Source organism: Diadema antillarum, unplaced genomic scaffold (genome assembly GCF_040938485.1).
Source record: "Diadema antillarum isolate AM-2024a unplaced genomic scaffold, OU_Dant_1.0 scf00000122, whole genome shotgun sequence".
In the NCBI taxonomy this organism is placed as follows: Eukaryota; Metazoa; Echinodermata; class Echinoidea; order Diadematoida; family Diadematidae; genus Diadema; species Diadema antillarum.
The window spans coordinates 422,810-434,930 of NW_027271011.1; the positions used below are offsets into that span (position 1 = coordinate 422,810).

The 12,121-nt window shown below is 37.7% G+C and overlaps 1 protein-coding gene across 1 annotated transcript; it reads right to left on the reverse strand.

Moving 5' to 3' along the window:
• Window positions 1-891: 891 nt before the first annotated feature.
• Window positions 892-7,444, reverse strand: LOC139720123 (NHL repeat-containing protein 3-like). Its single transcript, XM_071631495.1, has 5 exons — window positions 7,286-7,444; window positions 5,930-6,098; window positions 4,210-4,410; window positions 2,705-2,918; window positions 892-1,684 (listed from the first exon to the last, which is right to left on the reverse strand). Exons 1-5 carry the CDS (start codon window positions 7,442-7,444, stop codon window positions 1,456-1,458), a joined length of 972 nt encoding a protein of 323 aa, XP_071487596.1. The 3' UTR covers window positions 892-1,455.
• Between the last annotated feature and the right edge of the window lie 4,677 nt (window positions 7,445-12,121).

The window sequence follows — 12,121 nt, forward strand, 5'->3', positions numbered from 1 at the left end:
AGAGAGATGTTGCCTTTCGTGAATTCCACACTATATACATTTAATGTCTTCAAGTTTATACAAGTTAATATTTGCAAGTCAAAATAAAAAAGAACAATCAAAGCAAGTAAATGGTAAACACATGCATAGCTCTAAATGTAAATGTATCGTACAGTCAAAACAATAATTAGGCAATCTTATCCAAGATTATTGCAATTTTGCAGAGCACATTTTGCAGTATTTCAGATTATTCTTAAGATTGTAACTAAGACTATATACAACCAAAGAGGCATCATAACTCCTTTTGTAACTATTGCCTATTCATGATTGAAGAAAGCACTTTGCAAAAGAATTGGCAGTAACAAGACCCAATTATCACTGGATTATTTAGGTCTTGGATGATTAAGTTTAACTATGTCATAAAAAAAGCTAATGTGGTGCAGACATGGTTTATCAATATTGATGATATATGTATGTATATACAGCAAGACTTGACTTAAATGGCAGCCAGGTGGTGCGGGGCCACCAGAAATAGATCCTGGGCCACCATTTTAAATAATGTATTGGTGGCCCAGACAGGGCTACCAAACAATGTTTGAGTGTGTACATTATATCATTCCATTTGTTCTTCTCATCCTTAAAAAGAGAAGAATAACTTGCAGCTTGGTGCTTGATAACTGCATGCATTTCAGCTGACTGACTTCACAAGCGTTGCAAAAGTGTCACCATTCCAGCCAAACTAACTTCCAATCTGCCAAGTTATTTTATCTCTCTGCCAAATTTCACAACCATTTTTTTTCAACCTAAACATGGAAGTAGATACACCCTAATGTAAAACATACTTATATGAATATGATATGTTTATTATATTATTACCTGACACCACATTTTGGTGTCAGGTAAAGAGTAATATTCATGGCTTAATTTACCTTCAAATATGTTAGACTTGGTGGACTTAGAACAGTCCATGGTTTTTGCAGCCCTTCATCATTTTTGTCAATTTCATACAGTTGTCATCGTGGTTTATGATTGATTTAGTGTTTTATTAAAATAACTTTATTGTCACATGTTTTACTTTCTTACTCCTTGGTAACAGTGTGTTGTATTTGAACCACTTTATTGTACCTGCCAATTCTCACATAATCACTATAGTGGTTTAATTTATCATTTCAACATCTAATCAAATTATTTATTTTCATGTTTGTCATTATCTTTTCTGGTCAATGAATTCATTGTCAGGCCACCCAAACATTAAATTTGATGATTTTGATGCCCAATTTGGGCCACCACATACAGAATTTAATGTTGCGCCTTGTTTACAATACATATACAGCTTCAGAGAATGCACATAAGACTGTTCTATTCATCTCTAAAATGGGCATTCCTTGAGCCCTAGATTCAGAAAGATTTCCTTTAAGAATTGCACCTTTATCTTTGAGGTTAAACAGTCAGGGTGAGGAACACACCACACAACAGCTAGACCGGCACAAATTTCTGACACGTTTGGGAGCCCAGCTCGCCGACGTAGAAAGCCCCACTCTGCTGGCTGACTGCCACAAGATGAGGTTTGGTGTCGTTCCCCGTGGGGATGGTGTCCAGTCTCAGGCATTCACCAATGGGGCCTGCCTTAGGTGGGGCCTTGACCAGGGCGATCTGATTGGACTGTAGCTGGGTCACTATGAAATGACCCTTGTCCTTACTAAGCCTGTAGAGACAGTGAGAACACAACAATCAGTGCAGAGAAGTCTCGGTCATTGTGAGCATCTGCACCCGCATGTTTTACTCTATGTGTATGTAACATTATTCACTTGCCTAAGGGCTGTCAAACTCTGCAGATCAAAAAACATATTGATGCACAGTAAAAAACAAAACAAACAAAACAAAAACAAAAAAATAGAACAACAACATATCTTCAAGGTACAGATCACGTTCTGGTATAAGAATAGAAATATTGCAAACAATAAAGTTTAATATATCAAATTAAAAAAAAATAAAAAAGAACACTTTTCATTCAAAAAATATTTTCTTCACATTTTCATAAAGAAGAAACATTTAAAGCATAACAGATATCAGCTCTGCTATGTGTCGTTATTGATTTAAAATACAGAAAACATAATACATTGTACCTCCAGTGTCCAGCAGAACAATGGACTGGAGTACCAGATTTCTGGGCCAACACTTGAGGACTTCTTTGTAATATTCTGCAGTGTTGCCCCCAGTCGCCCCCCCCCCCAAAAAAAAAAAAATATATATATACATATATATATATATATATATATATATACATACATATATATATATATATATATATATATATATATATATATATATATATATATATATACATATATATATATATATATATATATATATATATATATATATATATATATATAAGAAGAGCAATCGTGGACGTAGCTAGATTGCCCTTCAGAGGACTGAATATAAATAATGAAGGAGCTACACTGGTGCTGTAAATGGTCAAGACCCCTTCTCGCTCTCTCTCTCTCTATATATATATATATATATATATTAAAAAAAGCAGAAGAAAACCCAAATGAAAACTTGGAAGATAACAATTAAAAAGACACTTATCATCCTGGTAAAAGGTGGGCAGAAAAAAAAAATGAACCAATGGTATTACGAGTATTAAACAGGTATAACATAAGGATTTCAAAGCCTCATACTTTGTATTGCGGTTTGAGGGTCACTTGTGCAGTCTCACCTTACTGAGTAGGGTTGACCATCTTTGAAACAGGAAGACCATTCCCCCAGAAGTTCCCCCGTCTTCGAGTCAAATGCCTGCAGCCGGCCGTTCATGCGGTCGGCCACCCACATGCGTCCTCCTTCATCAAGCTCCACACTGTGTGGGATGCGGAACTGGCCGGGGTTTGTTCCGTTTCTACCAACACTCCAGATCGCCATGCCACCAGAATTCCCTATCATCAGATATCACACTTTATTATGAAAAGGTGTTCACTCTGAGTAGTCATGTCAATAAGATATAGGCCTATACAATACAAATGTATACGAACTTGAATGCATCTTCCAAGGAGTGAATATGCATGACATGATCATTATTTTGTTTTTAAAAAGCAAAGTTTTAGTTTACCATAGCCAACATACTGCATGTGGGTTTAATACTCAATTAGAGCATACAGCCCTAATCATCACAGAACATACACCTTCTGGGATATATGTAAAGGGTGTTCATAAATAACATTAATTCCACTTTCATGAATTTGTCGTTTAATCACATGACCATGTAATGAAATGAAAGCAAAGAATATTACATGTTTCTAATTTCAAAATCATACTATGAATACAGTTATTGTAACATTATGATACTGAACCATGCAAATAAATACTTGTAGGTCATCACATCAGAAGTGATGAATCAGTGTATAAAGGGTGAATTTCTTTTCCAGACAGGTTTTGGCACTTCCATTATTTCACTCTCTAAGCACTGAATGAGACCACCCGCCCCCAATCAGTCTACCAGTAACTAATAATTGCATACATGTGTAGATGGAAAAACAAAACATATATTTCACATCACCTGTATGCATTGCTTCTTTGTGCCTATGACCATATCAATAATAAAAAAACACTGCGCATAAGGTTTATCCTCCACATCATGAGCAATTCACATAATTGCCAATCCCGAAATCCACAAATAATAGGGATACATGAGAAAATGAATTGCAAAGATAGCAATTTCCATCTATATCTCATACATCACTATTAGCAAGTTTTTGACACACACACACACCAAAAAAAAACCAAAAAAAAAACATACCTTTGAACAAAAGTTTCATTCTTGTTGAAAAATCAAGAAAATTCCTATCAAGTAAGAGAAGTTGGTAGGTATGCATCAATGTCCTCTATAGTTATTCTCAATTTACGATGCAACACTTTTCAAATGTGGGGGTGGAGAAGGTGGGAGTGCAAAAGCCCCAAGCATATTCAAGTACTGTAAAAACAGAAATACAGTCTATATTTGTATTTGTGAAAGTTACAACCGAGTGCCAATTTCTCAAGGAGCCAAGATTCACAAAAATAAAATACAAATGAAAGTTTTTGTCTATAAGACGCATTGAATGCCTGAAGCAATTTGCGAGACTTTCATGAAATGAAAAAGGTTGTCAGCTTCAAAAGCCTCATGACACCAATATTTCTGGTTTTACAGCAATGCATCAAAAGAAATGGTGGCTGCCTCCTGAAACATACTCAGCGCCACTTTGACCACTCTGTTGTTGACTCCGCCGTCCCCATCAGCGATGTACAGTGTGCCTTCCTCATTGAATGCTAGGTCAGCAACATTGCCAAACTGGAGTGGTTGAAGGGACGTCCCTGCCTTCCCAGCCACACCAAGCATCATGTCCAGGGCACCGTCTGTGCGCAGACGCTTCACAGTGTAGCCATAGGGACCTGACAAGTAAACAACAAAAATAATAATTTCTTAATGTTTGGTTATTGTGGTGTAATAATTTTCTGACTGAGACATGTTCCCCAGGTTTACAGTAAATGTCTCATCCCAAACTGCTCTATGTTAACATTTAATGATTTATAAGGCATGAATTTGTGCAAACTTTACAATGTACTTTTCTTATCAAACAAATCTAAACAGGGTATGAAACTAAACAGCACAATTAAGAAAAGAAAAATCCATCCTTACTGCATCACTGCACTTTGAAGAGCCAACATGCTACATACAGCATATATTGGCAAGAACAAGTGTTACTGTAAGTACCACAAAATAGCACAAACACACAGAACATACTTGTGCCCCCCCCCCCAAAAAAAAACAACAACAAACAAACAAACAAAACAAAACAAAACAAATAAATAAAATTGTTAGGAACTAGTCATGTTTCTTTCTAGAAGCAATGTCTTTGTTTTGTTTTGAGGATAATTTCTGATCATATATCATAATGGCATTAATATGTCCTAATGCACGAGGGATACAGGGTGGACATCAAACTGAATATTGCAACAATATCTACAGGATTTAAATTTTGATATTTCACTTTACGTGATGGATGCATCTCCATGAGATGATTTTTGGTGCAAAATCTAAGGATGCAGTTAAATACCTATAATAAAGGCAAAACTACTAATCAAAAAATAAGCTGAAATGTGATGTAAGCACATGTGAAACTTGATGTCCAAAGAAATCTAGGCAATTTGTACTTGGATGACAACGAAGAAAACAGGATAAGTTTAAGCCCAATTTTACGTATACTTTCCATTCCACATATGAAAGACTTCATGAAAATAATACCACATCCCTGTTATGAAACAATCAAAAGATGACACTTTCAATCTTCTGTGCTAAAATATCTCCAGTATGAAAATAAAAAGTATCCACAAAATATGTTATTTGTCACATAGACCACCTACTATGACACACCTTGAGACTTTAGTTTAGTAAACACACACAATCACCTTGGCTTGATGACCACTTTTGTGGTAAAATGGATCCTATGTAATCATAAAGGATATCGTCGCTGGGGCGACAAGACCTCGTATCTATAAATGTCAAATGTTCAGGAGAGCCAAACAACATGGCGGCCAAAGCACTATGGCGAATGGGATAGCCTTTCCTTTGACATACCATGGTGGCTCCATTTTGGGGGAAAGACAGTTGGGAGTTGGACAGGACATCACTTAAAGGGGATGGCTAGTAACTGATCAGTGGAAATCAGTGGGAATGCTGGGGGATGGTTGTTCCAATCATTGTGGGATTCATCCCCTTTCACTAATTATTTGACCATTAATCCAAAAAAAAAAAGTCATTTTCACCTAATTTGCAGATACAAGGTCTTGTCACCCCAGTGACGATATGTAATTGTAACTTTAATAAACATGCAGTGAACACAAAAAGTATGGATTTGGGTGAAGTTATCACACTACCTTTTAACAGCTCAGCCCTTATTGTAATCCTTACCATCACCAACATCCGTCACCCACACGTATCCTATCTGGTTTGTCTGGTTGTATTGATATCTCATGCCGTGAAGGTCCTGTAGAACGCTGCTGTTACTGTACGTGAAGTTTCTGAGGAGTTTGCCAGTCTCCTCTTCAAATACCAGGATGTGTGGAATCCCATCTCCTCTCTGTGTAGAAATAATATTAAAACAAATTTTCAGTACTCTGTAAAGAAAAAAAAAAGACACTGCATTTTTAACTACAATCCATTTTCCAAATTAAGCATAATGCCTTAAGTCACGTTCACAAAAGCTCAAACTCTACGAAAATGGACAAATAGAAATGACTTAACTGTAACATTAGACATCATTTTTACTTTATCAATAAAAGCAAAATTGACAAATGTAAATAAAATTCAAGATGCATAGAAGGCATAGCTAAAGTTATCATTACCTCTGCAAAGGAAGGAGATTACATTTCATTGGCATTGGTTTGCGTTTTTCTGTGTGTGTGTGTGTGTGTGTGTGTGTGTGCAAAATAACTCAAAAAGCTGTGAACAAATTAGAATGAAACTTGCAGGAAAACAGAAAACACAAGGAACAGATGAGTATACTCTGGTAGAGATCCCTGAATTGTTATGGATTTTTATCTTTTTGCAGATAGGCCTAATGACGTAATATAATGAACTTGGGAGTTCAAGATGCGTGCATTTGAGGTTTGCAAACGTGCTCTAAAGCGTGTGCTCAGGTAGGATGATGCGCCGCTGTGCCGCGCAGCTGTAAGCTGACAAAAAAAGGCTTCTAATTGGGAAATTGGACAATTTTCAGCATGTGAGTATGGGTGGAAATCAGCTGCTTGGCGGAGGTCTCTGCACACTCTGAGTAATTTTCTACTAGTTTATGATTAAAGAGTCAGGACTTCTAGATCTATTCATTTATTTATTGTTTCATGTATTGGAATTTTTCCCCCTTTTTTTTTGGGGGGGGGGTACTTTTAGGTCTAGTTTCTGCTTCATTCATCTCCTGTCTCGTCTCTTGCTATTGAAGTCTCAAATGAATAGCATTTGAATGCAGTTCCAAAAAAATGTTTTTTCATGATCATCATCACACACATAATTTTAAAGAATCGTGTGATAGTAAACACAATGTCATCTCATTATATGTCAGGGTCGTCACCACTGGTCAAAGAATTGCACAATGCGTTCGTCAGAAGTACCTCACAGAACTAGTAGTAGCAGTCTAGAGTGTAGTAGCTTCGCGTTTGGGCTGTTGTGCGCAGTAAGCAAATCCGAGTTTACAAACAAGAAACGCGTATAATATAGCATACACAAACCACAATAGGTGGGACGGTGACTAATACGAAAACTTAACCCTACCTGAGAGACGAAGACTTCGCCATTTCTGTCATCTACAGCAGCGCTGTAAACTGGTCCCTGGAATGCATCAGAATCTACTGGCCACTGTGGGTCAAGTTTATAGTAAGTACTGCCGTCAGTATGTAGGCAAAGGAAGAATAAAAGCGCCAAATGCTTCATTGTAAAGTTCCACTGGCAACGAGTATCCAGAGTGCCAGGAAGGTGTGAGCAGTCACGTGTGTAGTCAGGTGAGCTCGAAGTCACATGATCTGTCAACTTGAGTCTATGCATTTGTTTTGATTTTCAGCACTTGGTCTCGGAACACTTGACATCGTGCACGATCTCAGTCCAAGTGAGATGATCGGACGAATTAATCACACTGATAATCAAACTTTCAATCACACATCTCAAATACTAGTAAGTGTTTCTTCAGGTTTTTCTTATAGGCGCTACTCATAAAAAAAAAGTGTAATTATGAAGAGAATTCTACACCTATTTATATTTCATTTTGAAAACTCATTTTTGCAATATTAAAACACACAACTTTGGAACTGATTTTCCAATTTTCCTCAAAATTCACTGATTTTTTTTACCACAAAAATGCTGCATTCAGTTTATCCACGTGTATATGTGAACGTGGTTTCATTCTCTTTGGCAACGGTCACGAAATTTTGCATGGTTGAAGGATAACGTCTCCCAACATGGTGTATGAAATCATACCGTAATACACCTCGTATCATGCAGCGTTAAACAAAAAAAAAGTAAAACTAACCCCGAGTCACTTGAGAACACACTGGAACCGTCTTGTACAGAGAATAACGAATTAAATTTTCGGAGTTCGAATGAATTCACAGGAAAATTAAAGTGGGTTAACCCTCAATCATTTTTGGGGTTTTGTTTATTTCATGTTTTTAGTTTCAAGCTTTAGCATTCTGAGCAAAGATCTGAATTACTCACTTGTACAATTATTATGAACCAGCTTTTAAGAAAAAATAATAATTTTCAGGGTTGCAAAAGGGTGGCATGAACTTAACTTTGGATTGCAATGTATGATACCAGCTAAGATTCACCCTTGGTGGTAGGGGGAGGAGAAGAAAGAGATGGAGGAGGAGGGTGATGGGTACATTGCCGTACCTTACAGTGAAGCAACACGTAGAGCATAGATGAGTTTTTAGAGATCATCTTGGGTGTCAGATCTTCAAGACAAGTATGGAGTTGTACATTTACAAGTTCGTATAAAATTTTACTCTTATACCTAAGCGTTTCAGAGCATGGGTAATGTGCTGGAAATCACAAATTGTCCATCGCCATAATAAGGAAACGGCCTTTTCGCGACATGATTTATATAGAAATTATGGTCAGGTATGTCGTATGGCACAGAGATATGGACAATTAACAATCGACGAAACACATGATATTATTGAGTTGAGCTATTATATATATATATATATATATATATATATATATATATATATATATATATATATATATATATATTGTAGCCTTCTCTCCTTCTGTCGCTAGTGTATAATGTTGTTATACGCTGTGTGCCATCCGGCCCCGGCAACTAGCTGGAGAAGGGTCAGGATGGTCCGAGCTAGGCTGGGGTCCGTTTGGTTGAAATATACAACCAGGCGTGGAGAACGGCGTTGAAATGTACCCTATTGCTTGGTTACTTACTACCAGTCTATTCCCATTACTTGCTTACTACCAGAATACTACCAGTCACAATTCATCCAACGAAGATACCAGTACCAGAGCAGCTCATCCAATCGCAGATACCAATACCAGTGCAGCTCATCCAATCGCAGATACCAATACCAGTTCACTCGCATATCATTTCATCAGTTCCGTAATTGCACTGCACTACTCACCAATACTTGTGTTATACTGCAGCAGACTTCAAATGAAACGGTCCAGGCAGTAGTATCCACTTCAATCAACGCTTTATTGACACTACTCATCCACACTTTGGCCTGTATCCAGGCCCACCCAGCTCTCTCGGCCTGTATCCAGGCTCACCCAGCTGGCTTATCCACACTTTGGCCCGTATCTAGGCCCACCCAGCTGGCTTATCCACACTTTGGCCCGTATCTAGGCCCATCCAGCTCTATCGGCCTGTATTTAGGCCCACCCAGCTGTTTGGAAACATATTCAACCTCTTATTATTCTCCAACCGCTATATTTTCGAAACGGTTACGCATTTTACTTACTGACCTTTTCCTCACATACTAACGCTTATTAACCTTCCTCATCATACGGAAATGATTAGATAACAAAGCAATAATTATATGAAAAATTATTACTGAACATAATCGCATCTCCAACAATTATTACCCCTCTAAAATTCCTAACAAAACAATCCATAAACGTCAGTTTCCTTGAAACTGATCGATTCATGATCGATTGTTAAAATAATCGATCGATTATATATTCGACCACGGAACTCTCAATATTTGACTAATTTTCACCGTTTTCTTACTAATACACTAATCTACCAATTCTTCATTGGTTACAATATATATAATATATATATATATATATATATATATATATATATATATATATATATATATATAGAAGAATAATGAGCATACCATGGACTCAAAGAAAATCTAACGCAGAAGTAGTGATGGCTAGAGATGGTATCGGCGGAACGTGAGCTGCTCTCAACAGTCAGGAAACGACAGCTGATGCAGGCTTGATGGGGTCATGTCACGCGGATGAGGCAATAGTCCTGACGGAATTTGTAAACTGCAAATGAACAGTACGCAGCCAAGAACAGTTCACTTCCCTTTCCATAATGTCTGGGATAACTGGCGAAAGAATCACATCGCTATTCGTTCTTTCTGAGACCACTATAAGAAGCTGAAATTCCCTGTCCTCGGAAAGTGCTGCAGGGCCATCTGTGTGAGCATTCTGTAACCGACTAACGGTTGATCACAGTGGCCAGTCTTTGTTCTTCATAATTATTTGTTATGTGCTTGTAAATATCTGTAAATAAAATGTATTATAATGTAAATGACATAGTCTGCAAGAAACTTCAGCTTGTTGAAGAAGGCAGACTTAACCAGGGGACCGTTTCATGAAACTTTTTGTCAGTGATTTACACTGACAACTGTTAAAATCTACTGAAATCCTTGCGTCTGATTGGCTGATAGCGAATTTGTCGGTGAAAATCACTGACAAGTTGCTTCATGAAAAGCTCCCAAGAAGAAGAAGAAGACCATCCACATTGTTGCACTCGTCACCTCTACTTTGAGTCTCGTTCTACTCCAGGGGGGCATTTCATGAAGCATTTTGTCCGACAAAGTTGTCGGACAAATTTGCTCTCAGCCAATCAGATGCACGGATTTCTGTAGATTGTAACAGTTTGTCAGAAAAATACCCGACCAAAACGCTTCATGAGATGCCCTCCAGTAATAAAAATATGACGTCATAATCAAAGCGCATCTAAAAACATGACCTGCGCGCCTCATGCAAGAAATTTTGCGTGGTAACCAAAGTTACTAGAACGCGCGCTTGCTCATCTTTGGCACTTGGGGGATGGTAATAAACAGAGAGGGATTTCTCAAGATTGCTCCAAAACAATAATTCATCAGTAGGCCATCATAATCCCTTCAAGCACAATTTGAAGAGATTCCAATGTATCATTTCCCGACTCTGTGGGAAGAGGATCCTCTTCTGTTCGATGATTCATCGGAAAGAGCCATGTTGATTCGAGAGTTCGATGAAATGTTTGTGAGTATTGATATTTCACTTCAGTTAGCTAATGTTGACAGTTTGGCATGCCGACAGTTGTGTATCTCTTACACACTGACTTCGTTCAGTTTGTCGTTTGTGTTTGGAATTATTGTATTTTTGTTTTTGATGATGCTGGTGCATTGGTTCCCCTTCAAGAACACCTCAAACTCATACGTGTCATACACGTATATGGGCATCTGACATACAATTTACCATTATATACCGTCCACGTGATCCCTAGTCATGGAAGAACATGAAGCACAAGATTGGATACGGGGCTCTTGAGTGCGTGGAAGTGTGTTTGTATGTGCGAGTGATCGAAAGAATACACGTCGTACGGGTAAAGATCGATAAGTTATTTATTGGAAAGATAATGTTATCAAAAGCTATTTGAATGTCATCATGACAACTCAGAGGCTGTGGCCGGGAAGGGGGAAGTAAGAAGACTATAGACCCACAAAAAAAAAAAATAGACCTCTAGATCGAGAACAACGCACGGAAATTCTGCCCGTCAAAGCGCTGGGGAAAGGGAGGAATTCTTGAATTAAATTAGATTCGTATTATTGAATTAAGTTACCCAGAATAAGGTTTCCCATTAATCCTTGACCCCCGCATCTATCATGGAGGCCTGAATTGCTTGTAAAATATAACGTTTTATTCAGTATTTACTCGCATCCATCACCATTTCAATTGCTTTTCTTTTTATTTCAAGTGGAGGTCTTCATGGTCATTCTTTGGTTATTGTGATAGTTATTGTGTTATTTCGTCAGCAGGGGAAACAACAACCAAACCTCTCGATAGACATCGCTCATCCAAGCGGCCGAAATGAAAGCAACTCTTTTGCAAACATTTTCACCTGTGACATGGCTGGTAAGTGAGTAGGAAACAAAATGCACTTGAATTTTTAGACAAAATACTTATCCCTTTTCCAAATTTTGCTTTTGCTTGAAGTCACTCTACCGAATAGTTACGTCAAATCACATACTGAGACAATCGTCCATAAGTACAGTATTGCTCATCCATTATTCGCGGTTAGTTTGAGCTTTGGGGAAAGTTGTGGTTTATTCATCAAAATAACATGTTTCAGGTTAAATGTTAACAAAGTTTAGATTG

Coding starts and splice junctions, on each gene's coding strand:
- LOC139720123 (XM_071631495.1), bottom strand. CDS start 7,444: ATGAAGCATTTGGCGCTTTTATTCTTCCTTTGCCTACATACTGACGGC. Junction 6,099..7,285: donor GCGAAGTCTTCGTCTCTCAG/GTAGGGTTAAGT, acceptor ATTTCTACACAG/AGAGGAGATGGGATTCCACA. Junction 1,685..2,704: donor GGTCAACCCTACTCAGTAAG/GTGAGACTGCAC, acceptor CTGTCTCTACAG/GCTTAGTAAGGACAAGGGTC.